General features: G+C 40.0%; 1 protein-coding gene across 1 annotated transcript; it reads left to right on the top strand.

The window, feature by feature from the left end:
• Window positions 1-1260: 1260 nt before the first annotated feature.
• On the top strand, window positions 1261-13807 carry bub3 (BUB3 mitotic checkpoint protein). Its single transcript, XM_061932026.1, has 7 exons — window positions 1261-1427; window positions 4021-4215; window positions 4311-4380; window positions 10286-10437; window positions 10525-10683; window positions 10761-10938; window positions 13300-13807. The coding sequence occupies exons 2-7, from the start codon at window positions 4024-4026 to the stop codon at window positions 13518-13520; spliced, it is 972 nt and encodes a 323-aa protein (XP_061788010.1). The 5' UTR covers window positions 1261-1427; window positions 4021-4023; the 3' UTR covers window positions 13521-13807.
• Window positions 13808-14140: the final 333 nt, after the last annotated feature.

Below are 14140 nucleotides of genomic sequence, written 5' to 3'. Positions count from 1 at the left end.
TATTATTACTATTAAAATGATCTGTTTAATGTATTATGTATACATATGTTTAATTTGTTATATTTATTATTATTATATTATTATTAAATATATATATATATATATTTTTTTTTGTGTATGTGTATGTATTATTAATAAATCCAACAAAATAATACACAATAATAGCATAATATTGCAATTCCAATTCCAAAACCGACCCAGCAACATTCAGAATAGCAATCAAACATGACACAAAACAATCCAAAAGTAGTCAAACAAAAATGAATATTATCAACAGCGGTATCAATATTAATAAGAATTCCAACATAGCAGTGATTAGAAATCCCTCATTTACAAAAAACTGCTCCAAAAAACTTCTGGAAAAAAATACTTTATTAATAAAGTTTTTTTGTTATTATAGATTTTTGAATATAATTCATTACTAACATTATTATATGATATATTATTACTATTGAACTGATCTGTTTAATGTATTATATATATATGCATATATATAATTGATCATATATTATTAATATTATATTACATATTATTTATATATATATACATATATATATATATATTATATTATTAATAAATCCAACAAAATAATACACAATAATACCATAATATTGCAATTCCAATTCCAAAACCGACCCGGCAACATTCAGAATAGCAGCAATTGAGAGGACACACAAACATGACACAAAACAATCCAAAAGCAGTCAAACAAATATGAATATTAACAACAGCAGTATCAATATTAATAAGAATTCCAACATAGCAGTGATTAGAAATCCCTCATTGACATTATCATTACAGCCATTTATTTAAAAAAAAAAGAAAAAATTAAAAAAAAAAAAAGAACAATAGTGTCACAGTGGCTTACACTTGCATCACATCTCATAAGCTTGACATAAATAAAGGTTTATAAAATAAAAAATAAAATAAATCTCATAAGCTTGACAACACATTGTGTCCAATATTTTAGGTTAACTTAATAGTTAAAATTAAATATATATTTTTTTAATTATAGAATTATTTGTGTAGATACACAATATAGCAATTTGTTATACTTCACAATTACTAAACAAATATATTTCTGTGTGTTTTCATCATGTCTTCCAAGGCACACGAACCGTTGAAGAATACGCATGCGCAAAACCCCGGGTTTCGTGCCTAGTCACGTGATCTCGCCTCTCAACACCGTAATCCCTCCTTCTGGATCCATTCAGCCAATCAGAGTCATTAGCGGGAGTTCGAACATTCGTTTCAACCAATCAGCGTTCAGCTAATGCTCGTCGCCTTCCCGGTCTGAGACGGTTAGCTTATAGCTCATTTCTGTCGTGTTCGCCGCGACAAGGTGCGTTTAAAAGTGTTTCTTTTCCAGCCAAAAAAACTGTAGCCGGACGAGAATAAAAGGGGGGATATTTCAACAACACACGACGGTAAGTGTTAGTGAGTAGCACTCGTTTTTATTTTTAGCATTAGCGTGCAGTCTGTCAGTTAGCTATGGTGGGCTAGGTCTAATTCCTGGATGCAATGTTACGACTAAAACACATGGTTTTATTTATTTTTAACCCAGCGAAACCAAAGCGGTAACTATTTAATTTACCCTCAAACGTACATATATCAACCATGTGTCTGCTCTATGATTTAAATGTAATTCACAAACCCAATACTCGTAGTTGAATTGATCTAATCTAATGTAATCTAAGTGTATGTTTTGTTGGTCAGCCATCTACTTCCTCCTTGGTTTGCCAAAATTAGATTTTTCTTGTTATAATATGCATTTATGTAGGGGTTTACAAAGTGTAAGGAGACGGGAGAGTTTAGGAAAAAAAATAAAGAAATGCACACATTTTAAACCAGATAATTTTCAATCCAATCCATCCATCCATCTTCTTCCGGGGTCAGGTCGCGGGGGCAGCAGCCTAAGCAGGGAAGCCCAGACTTCCCTCTCCCCAGCCACTTCCTCCAGCTCTTCCTGTGGGACCCCGAGGTGTTCCCAGGCCAGCCGGGAGACATAGTCTTCTCAACGTGTCCTGGGTCTTCCCCGCGGCCTCCTACCGGATCAATCTAATCCACTTTTATTTATTTAGCACATTTAAACAACACAAATGTTTCCAAAGTGCTGCACAAAAATATTAAAAACAAGATTATAATACTATCCTTAGCTCCACCAATGACTGAATAAAAATAAATATAAATATAAAAATAAATATGATTAAAAAACGACTTTAAAGGGTAAAACTAGAGATGTCCGATAATATCAGACTGCCAACATTATCGGCCGATTTTAATCTTGTTTTTGAACACTGACTTTTTGCAGTATGCCGTGTGACAGGCACTGTTTGGAAACAATTAAGGTATGTACCGTAAATAAACATTTCGTATCTGTATTTATCTGTGGTTTATAATCTGGTGCGGCTTATATTTGTTAAAATATTAATTTATTCTAAAATTTGGTGTGTGCGTCCTATAGTACGTAAAGTACGGTAATCGAAGCAACAGAATATAATATATGTCGTTGCAGTCCTAATCCAAAATGTTTAGCTTTTGAGATCATTCAAATCAAATGTCACACACTAGAGATGTCCGATAATATCGGACTGCCGGTATTATCGGCCGATAAATGCTTTAAAATGTAATATCGGAATTTATCGGTATCGGTTTCAAAAAGTAAAATTTGTGACTTTTTAAAACGCCGCTGTGTACACGGACGTAGGGAGAAGTACAGAGCGCCAATAAACCTTGAAGGCACTGCCTTTTGCGTGCCAGCCCAATCACATAATATCTACGGCTTTTGACACACTCACAATTGAATGCCATCCATACTTGGTCAACAGCCATACAGGTCACACTGAGGGTGGCCGTATAAACAACTTTAACACTGTTACAAATACGCGCCACACTGTGAACCCACACCAAACAAGAATGGCAAACACATTTCGGGAGAACATCAGCACCGTAACACAACAGAACAAATACCCAGAATCCCTTGCAGCACTAACTCTTCCGGGACGCTACAATATACACCCCCCCGCTGTCCCCAACCCCGCCCACCTCAACCTCCTCATGCTCTCTCAGGGAGAGCATGTCCCAAATTCCAAGCTGCTGTTTTGAGGCATGTTAAAAAAAATAATGCACTTTGTGACTTCAATAATAAATATGGCAGTGCCATGTTGGCATTTTTTTCCATAACTTGAGTTGATTTATTTTGGAAAACCTTGTTACATTGTTTAATGTATCCAGCGGGGCATCACAACAAAATTAGGCAAAATAATGTGTTAATTCCACGACTGTATATATCGGTATCGGTTGATATCGGAATCAGTAATTAAGAGTTGGACAATATCGGAATATCGGCAAAAAAGCCATTATCTGACATCTCTAGGTAAAACCAATTAAAACAATAAATAGAAATAAACATTTAAAAACACAGAGAACCTCACAACGCACGTAGTGTTAAAAGCCAGAGAATAAAAGTGGGTCTGAAGACGAGACTTAAAACACTCCACTGTGGAAGCAGTTGGAACATGGAGGAGCAGACTGTTCCAGAGCTTAGGGCCGACCACAGAGAAGGCCCTGTCTCCTCTGGTTTTAAGTCTCGTCTTGGGCACCTGGAGCTGGCTCTCGGACCTCAGAGCGCGAGCCGGAGTGTAAATCTGGACGAGCTTCGAGATATAATGAGGTGCCGGTCCATGCAAAGCTTTAAAACCAAACGGCAAACTTTTCAAATCAATTCTAAAATGAACAGGGAGCCAGTGCAAAGTCTCAAGAATCGGGGTCATATTGCTCGCGTTTCCTGGCCCCTGTTAAAAGTCGTGCTGAAGCGTTCTGGACTAGCTGCAACCGGGAGAGGGCTTTTTGCCTAAGGCCAGCATAAAGTGCATTGCAGTAGTCCAGGCGACTTGAAAAACTCAGAATGTGAATAATAAAGGTGTAAAATGTGGTTCATGTTTAGTAAAATGTACCCTACTACAAACAAGTTTTTGTGAAGCAACATAATTTGACTTATTTAATTACTGTCCCATGCAGACCATGGTTTCCAGTGAGTACAAGCTGAACCAGGGACCAGAGGATGGCATCTCCGCTGTCAAGTTCAGCCCCAGCAACTCTCAGTTCCTGCTGGTTTCCTCCTGGGACTGCACGGTCCGTCTCTACGACGTTGTGGCCAACACCATGAGGATGAAGTACCAGCACTCGGCCCCGGTTCTCGACTGTGCTTTCTATGTACGTCAAGGGCTCCAAAACCCATTTAAAGCTTTAATATTTAAATTTAAGCGTGTTGTTGTATCACGAAAAAAAATACCGCCTTTTACTCGCAGGACCCAACACATGCTTGGAGTGGAGATCTGGAATACAAATTAAAATTGCACGACTTGAACACGGACCAAGGTATGTCCTAACTTCCTTTCCGCTGCTTATCCTTTTATACCACTTATGTCAACAACCCATCTGTCAACCAACTCATCAGGTGATCTCCATGTTCGCACAAAAAATTAAATGCTCATGATCGATCAGTTTTGTTTCGAGAAAAATATGAGATTTTACCTTTTTGAGTTCCTGATTACCGTATTTTTCGGACTATAAGTCGCAGTTTTTTTCATAGTTTGGCCGGGGGTGCGACTTATACTCAGGAGCAACTTATGTGTGAAATTATTAACACATTCCGGTAAAATATCAAATAATATTATTGATCTCATTCACGTAAGAGACTAGACGTATAAGATTTCATGGGATTTAGTGATTAGGAGTGACAGATTGTATAGCATGTTCTATATGTTATAGTTATTTGAATGACTCTTACCATAATATGTTACGTTAACATACCAGTTGGTTATTTATGCCTCATATAACGTACACTTATTCAGCCTGTTGTTCACTATTCTTTATTTATTTTAAATTGCCTTTCAAATGTCTATTCTTGGTGTTGGCTTTTATCAAATACATTTCCCCCAAAAATGCGACTTATACTCCAGTGCGACTTATATATGTTTTTTTCCTTCTTTATTATGCATTTTCAGCAGGTGCGACTTATACTCCGGTGCGACTTATACTCCGAAAAATACGGTATTTCAAAGTAATCTTCAAAATAAAAGCACGTCAGTGTTAACAGTATTGCATTCAATTTAAATTGTAGATAGCACATTCAACAACCTCAGTTGACAAAGGTGTTAAATAAATGATAAATGGGTTGTACTTGTATAGCGCTTTTCTACCTTCAAGGTACTCAAAGCGCTTTGACACTACTTCCACATTTACCCATTCACACACACATTCACACACTGATGGAGGGAGCTGCCATGCAAGGCGCTAACCAGCACCCATCAGGAGCAAGGGTGAAGTGTCTTGCTCAGGACACAACGGACATGACGAGGTTAGTACTAGGTGGGGATTGAACCAGGGACCCTCGGGTCGCGCACGGCCATTCTTCCACTGCGCCACGCCGTCCCTTTTTGTGTTGTACATAAATACAATTTAATTACTGTATTTTCCGGATTATAAGTCGCTCCGTAGTATACGTCACACCGGGCGAAAATGCATAATAAAGAAGGAAAAAAACATATATAAGTTGCATTTTTGGGGGAAATTTATTTGATAAAATCCAACATCAAGAATAGACATTTGAAAGGGAATTTAAAATGAATAAATAGTGAACAACAGGCTGAATAAGTGTACCGGTACGTTATGACGCATAAATAGGGATGATGTTTGATAAGGAATTATTGAGTTCGAGCCTATTATCGGATTCTCTTATCGAGTCCAGATAGGTTGTTGTATATGGAAAAAAAACACAATATTTGGTTTAACAAATCACTTCACATTCTCTACTGCTCACTACTATAGTATTACCATATCTGAGTTATTGTGCAGAAATGTGGGGAAATAACTACAAATGTGCGCTACATTCGTTAACCGCGTTACAAAAAACATCAATTAGACTGATACATAATGTTGGATATAGAGAACATACAAACACTTTATTTATTGAGTCAAAAATATTAAAGTTCGGTGATTTGGTAAAATTGCAAACCGCTAAAATGATGTGGAATTAAATGATGGAATGGATGAAGTAAAGAAGTTAAACATTGTACTGATAAGATCCAGTTTAAGAGGTTGTTCAAATGAATAGTGCTTACAAAGTACAAAGAAGAAGAATTATGAGAAATACTTTCAACTTTATTGAAAATAAGATATTCTTCATCTCAGTATGTTAATAATTACTGACTGAATTAATTAATTACATATTACAAAACTGTTGTATATACTAATTCACAGATATTTTATTATAAAAAGGTCAGTAAATGATGTATATATTTGTATGAAGTGGAAAAGGGGTAGGATTAAATAAGCTTTACTTCTTCCTACTCCTGTAAAGTGAAATGATATGAAACTGTGATGTATTATGATGTGGTCGGATTATGTTTTGTTTAGTTATGTTCTGTTAGTTTTGGACTTCTTTAGTTGTTTTGTGCACTTCGGGGGTTTGTTTTAGTCACCATGGTTACTTATGATTTTCACCTGCCTTGTACGCGCACCTGTTGCTCATCAGAGACTCTATTTAAGCCTGCCTTTTCCGGTCACTCGTCGTGGCTTCATTGTTTGCATTTGCAACAGTTACGTTGGCATTCTGGTTTTCCAGCTCATGATTCCTGCGCTAAAGTTATCTTAGCTTCTAGTATTCCTGTGCTAAGTAAGTTTTTGCTCTAGCTTCTCGTGCGAACGGCACGCTTTCCTTTTGTTTCGTTCCTGCCTGTTGTAATGTGTATGCCATCCATCCATCCATTTTCTACCGCTTATTCCCTTTGGGGTCGCGGGGGGCGCTGGAGCCTATCTCAGCTACAATCGAGCGGAAGGCGGTGTACACCCTGGACAAGTCGCCACCTCATCGCAGGGCCAACACAGATAGACAGACAACATTCACACTGACATTCACACACTAGGGCCAATTTAGTGTTGCCAATCAACCTGTCCCCAGGTGCATGTCTTTGGAGGTGGGAGGAAGCCGGAGTACCCGGAGGGAACCCACGCAGTTACGGGGAGAACATGCAAACTCCACACAGAAAAATCCAGAGGCCGGGATTGAACTCACGACTACTTCGTATTGTGAGGCAAACGCACAAACCCCTTTTCCACCGTGCTGCCCATAATGTGAGAAATAAATCATCTCCGACCTGCACGCTTTCGTCCGGAGCCGTCAGTTTTGCGTCCCGGGAACGAACCGCAGCACGCTGCACCCCACCGTGACAACTGACTGAGCTACGTGATGTCTCACGGGGCATTTCTTGTCGGGACGGGATTCGTTCCCAGGGATTCGAATAAAGAACCAACTCTTTTTCTTCACTATAGTGGTCTCGATAACTGGTACCGGTTCTCAAAAAGGGAGTCGAGTCCGAGGACTCGGTTCTTTTCTTATCGAACAACCGGGAAAACCGGGTTCGAGCATCATCCCTACGCATAAATAACCAACTGAGAACGTGACTGGTATGTTAACGTAACATATTACGGTAAGAGTCATTCAAATAACTAACTAACACGTAGTTCAAGCACCCATTTGTGAATTCTTTCCTGGAGCTGTGGCCACATAGCTTTTAGCCCGCGATTAGCTTTTTTAGTTTTCTTCATTTCAGTAAGAGTAGCCTCCGCTTTTCGCCAGTCCCTTACAAGTTTCTTGCTTACTCCAAACTTTCTTTCTGCTGCTCGATTGCCGTTTTCTGCTGCATATTTCACGACTTCCAGCTTGTAACCCGCAGTACATGATTTCCTTTTCGATGCCATTTTTGTTCAGCCAATGTTGAAATGATCAATTTTCGTAGGTACGGAAGTAGCAGGTAGCATCTTTTTTTTCACAATGCACTTCTGCCATGACCCGCCCCCGCCAAATTTTTATTGGTTGACGTGTGTGTGACAATTGCTGATATACGCCTAGTCTCTTGCGTGAATGAGCTAAATAATATTATTTTATATTTTACGGTAATGTGTTAATAATCTCACACATAATTCGCTCCCGAGTATAAATCGCATGAAAAAAACTGCGACTTATAATCCGAAAAATACGGTAGTACTGTTGCAAAAAGTGTGAATAAATAAAATGTGTACATTTCCGCTAAGTAGGGACGCCATTTATTTGATGTTTTTTATGAATATTATTTGCATTTAAAATCTGTGTAGGCCCTTTTATAGTTTTCACACTTCCTATGTTCCTAAAATATTTTGAATACTCAGAGCTGGGCAAATATTTTGACTCGGGGGGGCCACATTGAGAGAAAAAAATGTGTCTGGGGGGCCGAGGTGCATGTGTGTATAAATGATATGTACACATTTAGCTGTAAAAATCTGTTTGGGTCCCTTTTTTTCCAGGAACACGGATACCAAAAGTCACAATGTCCGATAGAGTTCTAAAAACGTTATGACAGACCACCTCAAAAAACGGAATGGAATTTTAGAGTTTTTCACTGAACGGGACACCCAAAATCTACATTAAATTAAACTGGGATTTACAATATTAATTATGAACAATAAAACACTGAATTAGAGATGTCTGATAATATCGGACTGCAGATATTATCGGCCGATAAATGCTTTAAAATGTAATGTATCAGAAATGATCGGTATCGGTTTCAAAAAGTAAAATTTATGACTAAAACGCCGCTTGCGGAGTGGTACACGGATGTAGGGAGAAGTACAGATCGCCAATAAACCTTAAAGGCACTGCCTTTGCGTGCCGTCCCAGTCACATAATATCTACGACTTTTCACACACACAAGTAAATGCCATGCATACTTGGTCAACAGCCATACAGGTCACACTGAGGGTGGCCGTATAAACAACTTTAACGCTGTTACAAATATGCGCCACACTGTGAACCCACACCAAACAAGAATGACAAACACATTTCGGGAGAACATCAGCACCGTAACACAACATAAACACAACATAACAAATACCCAGAACCCCTTGCAGCACTAACTCTTCCGGGACGCTACAATATACACCCCCCCGCCCACCTCAACCTCCTCAGGGAGAGCATGTCCCAAATTCCAAGCTGCTGTTTTGAGGCATGTTAAAAAAAATAATGCACTTTGTGACTTCAATAATAAATATGGCAGTGCCATGTTGGCATTCTTTTCCATAACTTGAGTTGATTTATTTTGGAAAACCTTGTTACATTGTTTAATGCATGCAGCGGGGCATCACAACAAAATTAGGCATAATAATGTGTTAATTCCACGACTGCATATATCGGTATCGGTTTATATCGGAATCGGTAATTAAGAGTTGGACAATATCGAAATATCGGATATCGGCAAAAAAGCCATTATCGGACATCTCTAATGAAGACTCAAATCTCAATGTATTCAATGCTACTGAAAAATCTGATGTGCTGAGACAGTAGTAATTGCAAAGAAACACTGTATAATGAATATACCCATAAAATGGCAGTAGTAAAAAAAAAGTTGTATAGATTAATGTATTTATACATTTATTGTTTTAAAAAAAATGCATTTATACATTTATTATGTAATATACCGTATTTTTTGGACTACAGTATAAGTCGCAGTTTACTCAGGAGCGACTTATGTGTGAAATTATTAACACATTAGCGTAAAATATCAAATAATATTATTGATCTCATTCACGTAAGAGACTAGACGTATAAGATTTCATGGGATTTAGCGATTAGGAGTGACAGATTGTTTGGTAAACGTATAGCATGTTCTATATGTTATAGTTATTTGAATGACTCTTACCATAATATGTTACGTTAACATACCAGTTGGTTATTTATGCCTCATATAACGTACACTTATTCAGCCTGTTGTTCACTATTCTTTATTTATTTTAAATTGCCTTTCAAATGTCTATTTCTTGGTGTTGGGTTTTATCAAATAAATTTCCCCAAAAAATGCGACTTATACTCCAGTGCGACTTATATATGTTTTTTTTCCTTCTTTATTATGCATTTTCGGCAGGTGCGACTTATACTCCGGAGCGACTTAAACTCCGAAAAATATGGTACTTTAAATCAAAAATAAAAATGTACGCAGAGTAAAACCATGTCAACAAACTTAAAAAAAAAAAATCCTTATTTTGCCTATTCTCCTTTGCTTCTGGCTAAAGTCACAAGTAAATGTGCAAGAAATTGCTTGTTTTGATTTCAGTTATGTCAACGTCAGTCAGCCATTCGACGAGGGGGGTCAACATAAACTGCTTCCACTGTATCGCATCATGATGGATCTCTTTTTAACTTCCCATCCAAACGTCTAAAATATGTTGTGGGATTCAAATCATGTTACAGATACAGTGGTGGGAAAGCACGACGCTCCCATTCGCTGCGTGGAGCACTGCCCCGAGGTGAACGTCATGGTGACGGGGAGCTGGGACATGTCCGTTCGACTGTGGGACCCGAGGGCACCCTGCAACGCCGGCACCTTCACACAACCTGATAAGGTACGTCCATCAAGACGCCACTGCAAAGATGCTAGGTTTTTGTATTTCGTTTTATTCAGGGGTGGTTGTTTTCCCACTGTATCCAAGGTGTACACCATGTCCGTGGCGGGCGACAGGTTGATCGTGGGCACGGCAGGAAGACGCGTGCTGGTCTGGGACTTAAGGAACATGGGCTACGTGCAGCAGAAGCGAGAGTCGAGCCTCAAGTTTCAGACCCGCTGCATCCGGGCCTTCCCCAACAAGCAGGTTCGCCCGGGACAAGAGCGGTTTTCGACCCCAAGCTGTCAGACGTGCTGACGAGTCATTGTCTTCCCCTCTCGCAGGGCTACGTCTTGAGTTCCATCGAGGGCCGCGTGGCCGTGGAGTACCTGGATCCGAGCCTGGAGGTTCAGAAGAAGAAGTACGCCTTCAAGTGCCACAGGCTGAAAGAGGACGGAATGGAGCAAGTTTACCCCGTCAACGCCATCTCTTTCCACAGTCTGCACAACACTTTCGCTACAGGTACAGCTCTACTGTACACCAAATTAGATCATTTTACACTCTTCTTTGATTAAATAAGAACATCCAGGATTACCTCTCCTTTTGGAGAATCATTTTGCCCCGGTTTGTACGCCGTATTGATTATCGTACGGCCTAACATTGTGCGTAACGCACTAGTTTGTTTGCCTGCGTATCATTCGCAACATTATTCCGGGACCTCCCGTGAAGGACGGCAGAAGACAATTAGAAGTTTCTTTGCGTAATCTAATAAAGATTATAATTAGAGATGTCCGTTAATATCGGACTGCCGATATTATCGGCCGATAAATGCTTTAAAATGTAATATCGGAAATTATCGGTATCGGTTTCAAAAAGTAAAATGTATGACTTTTTAAAACGCCGCTGTACGGAGTGGTACTCGGACGTAGGGAGAAGTACAGAGCAGTTGCCAACCCTCCCGATTTTCCCGGGAGACTCCCGAATTTCAGTGCCCCTCCCGAAAATCTCCCGGGGCAATCGTTCTCCCGATTTTCACCCAGACAACAATATTGGGGGCGTGCCTTTAAGGCACTGCCTTTGCGTGCCAGCCCAATCACATAATATCTACGGCTTTTCACACATACACAAGTGAATGCAAGTATACTTGGTCAACAGCCATACAGGTCACACTGAGGGTGGCCGTATAAACAACTTTAACACTGTTACAAATATGCGCTACACTGTGAACCCACACCAAACAAGAATGACAAACACACTTCGGGAAAACATCCGCACCGTAACACAACATAAACACAACAGAACAAATACCCAGAACCCCTTGCAGCACTAACTCTTTCGGGATTTATAATCCGAAAAATACGGTATGTGGAATTAAATTATGGAATGGATTAACCAAAGAAATCAAACTACAAGTGTTCACAAAGTACACAGAACAAGAATTATGATGAACATCTTGAACCCTTTAAAAAAAAAAAAAATTGAGATAAAGATAATTATTTATGTATTTGATATTTGTTTACTTACTATGGTATATTATTTATTCACTGTTCTGTTAAAGAGAACAAGGAAATGGGATAAAACTGCTATGGTATGAAAAGGGGTAGGATTAAATAAGCTCATCTTCTTCCTACTCCTTTTCGGACGTGCTGTAATATAACAACTAGAAATATGTGACGCCTTACATTGTATCGTATGCATGTTCCAAATAAACCGAAACTGAACTGAATTTTTTTTTGTCAGAATCATCCAACATAATAAATAGAAACTTAATGAAATATTCCTAATACCGTATTTTCCGCACCATAAGCCGCCCTGGGTTATAAGCCGCGCCTTCAATGAACGGCATATTTCAAAACTTTGTCCACCTATAAGCCGCCCCGTGTTATAAGCCGCATCTAACTGCGCTAAAGGAATGTCAAAAAAACAGTCAGATAGGTCAGTCAAACTTTAATAATATATTAAAAACCAGCGTGATGTGGGCGCGCATGGAGTCGTATATCAACATGGACGGAGCTGCGTGAAAAAAGCCACCCGGCCTCTTCGCGTAAACTTACCTTAACCACTCGCTCATCTTTTCTTCATCCATCCATCCCTTCGAGTTAGCTTTTATGATGACGCCGGCTGGAAAGGTCTCTTTTGGCAAAGTCTTCCTTTTGAATATCACCATGGGTGGAAGTTTCTGGCCATTAGCATGGCAAGCTAGAACCACAGTGAAGGATGACTTCTCATTCCCTGTGGTGCGAATATTCACCGTACGTGCTCCCGTTGTATCCACAGTGCGGTTCACAGGAATATCAAAAGTCAGTGGAACCTCGTCCATGTTGATAATGTTCTCTGGCCGGATCTTTTTTTCAGCTATCTTGTTTTTACAATATGCACGGAAAGTAGCCAGCTTTTCTTGAAAGTCTTTAGGCAGTTGCTGTGAAATAGTAGTCCGTGTGCGGATGGAGAGATTGCGTCTTTTCATGAACCGGAAACCTGTCGCTTAGTAGGAGCCATTTTGTGGTCTTTACAGATGTAAACACACAAAGGAAATGTAACGTAATATCCACGCGCTTCTTCTTCTTCTTCTACGCGGGCGGGTGGTTGCTTACAGTAGAAGAAGAGGCGCTTCCTGTTCTATGGGGGCGGGTGCTTACCTTGGCGGTTGCTTGCGTAGAAGAAGAAGCACTTCCTCTTCTACGGGGAAAAAAGATGGCGGCTGTTTACCGTAGTTGCGAGACCGAAACTTTATGAAAATGAATCTTAATATTAATCCATATATAAAGCGCACCGGGTTATAAGCCGCACTGTCAGCTTTTGAGTAAATTTGTGGTTTTTAGGTGCGGCTAATAGTGCGGAAAATACGGTATTGAGAGCCTCTCCCCTCGTGTGTCCGTCCAGGCGGCTCCGACGGCTTCGTCAACATCTGGGACCCGTTCAACAAGAAGCGCCTGTGCCAGTTCCACCGCTACCCCACCAGCATCGCCTCGCTGGCCTTCAACAACGACGGCAGCATGGTCGCCATCGCCTCCTCCTACATGCACGAGATGGGCGACGTCAGCCACCCGGAGGACGCCGTCTTCATCCGCCAGGTCACAGACGCTGAGACCAAGCCCAAGTGAGTGGCGCGGCGCACGTCTATCTCGGATCTTTTTTTACGATCTATTTTTTTTTGTCTTTTTGAAAAGTATTTTAGCACAAACGGTGCAGGACAAAGACTCAAAAGCTCACAAGCAGTTCCAGCAGATTTAGTCGATTCCGCTCGTTTTTTTGTGGATCACATAAGTCCAGCTTCGACGCCTTTTTCTGATGGCATCCACTCTAACTTTTTATGTTTGTCTTTCTCTCAAAAGCAGCAGTTTGTCCTTTTCTTCCTCTGTGTCCGTCATTAAAAATGCTTTTGATAAGATTTCTTTGACTTAATGGGGTTATTTCAGAGGTCTTTGTCAAACCACTTCTGGTTTGGAATGCTTGACCCAGATGGCGACCGGCGCTGATAAGACATCAGCGGTCTAAACCAGAACCCACTTTATTGATGAGGAAGACCGAAGTAATGGCGGTGGTCTGCGTCCGGCAGGCTGGGAGAAGCAGAACGCGTCACACCAAAAATGATCCTGATGCAAATAATGATTATTGCAGTGAGAGCCAACAGGAGACCTTTTTTTTTTCCTCCTCCAGTTTAGATTTTCAGTTGCGTCTTAATAGAATTTGTGAAGCCCTTCAGCCCAAAGCAGAGGAGAAG

The sequence above is a fragment of the Nerophis lumbriciformis genome, linkage group LG39 (genome assembly GCF_033978685.3).
Source record: "Nerophis lumbriciformis linkage group LG39, RoL_Nlum_v2.1, whole genome shotgun sequence".
Taxonomy (NCBI): domain Eukaryota; kingdom Metazoa; phylum Chordata; class Actinopteri; order Syngnathiformes; family Syngnathidae; genus Nerophis; species Nerophis lumbriciformis.
This window is presented reverse-complemented; position numbering and strand designations above follow the sequence as displayed.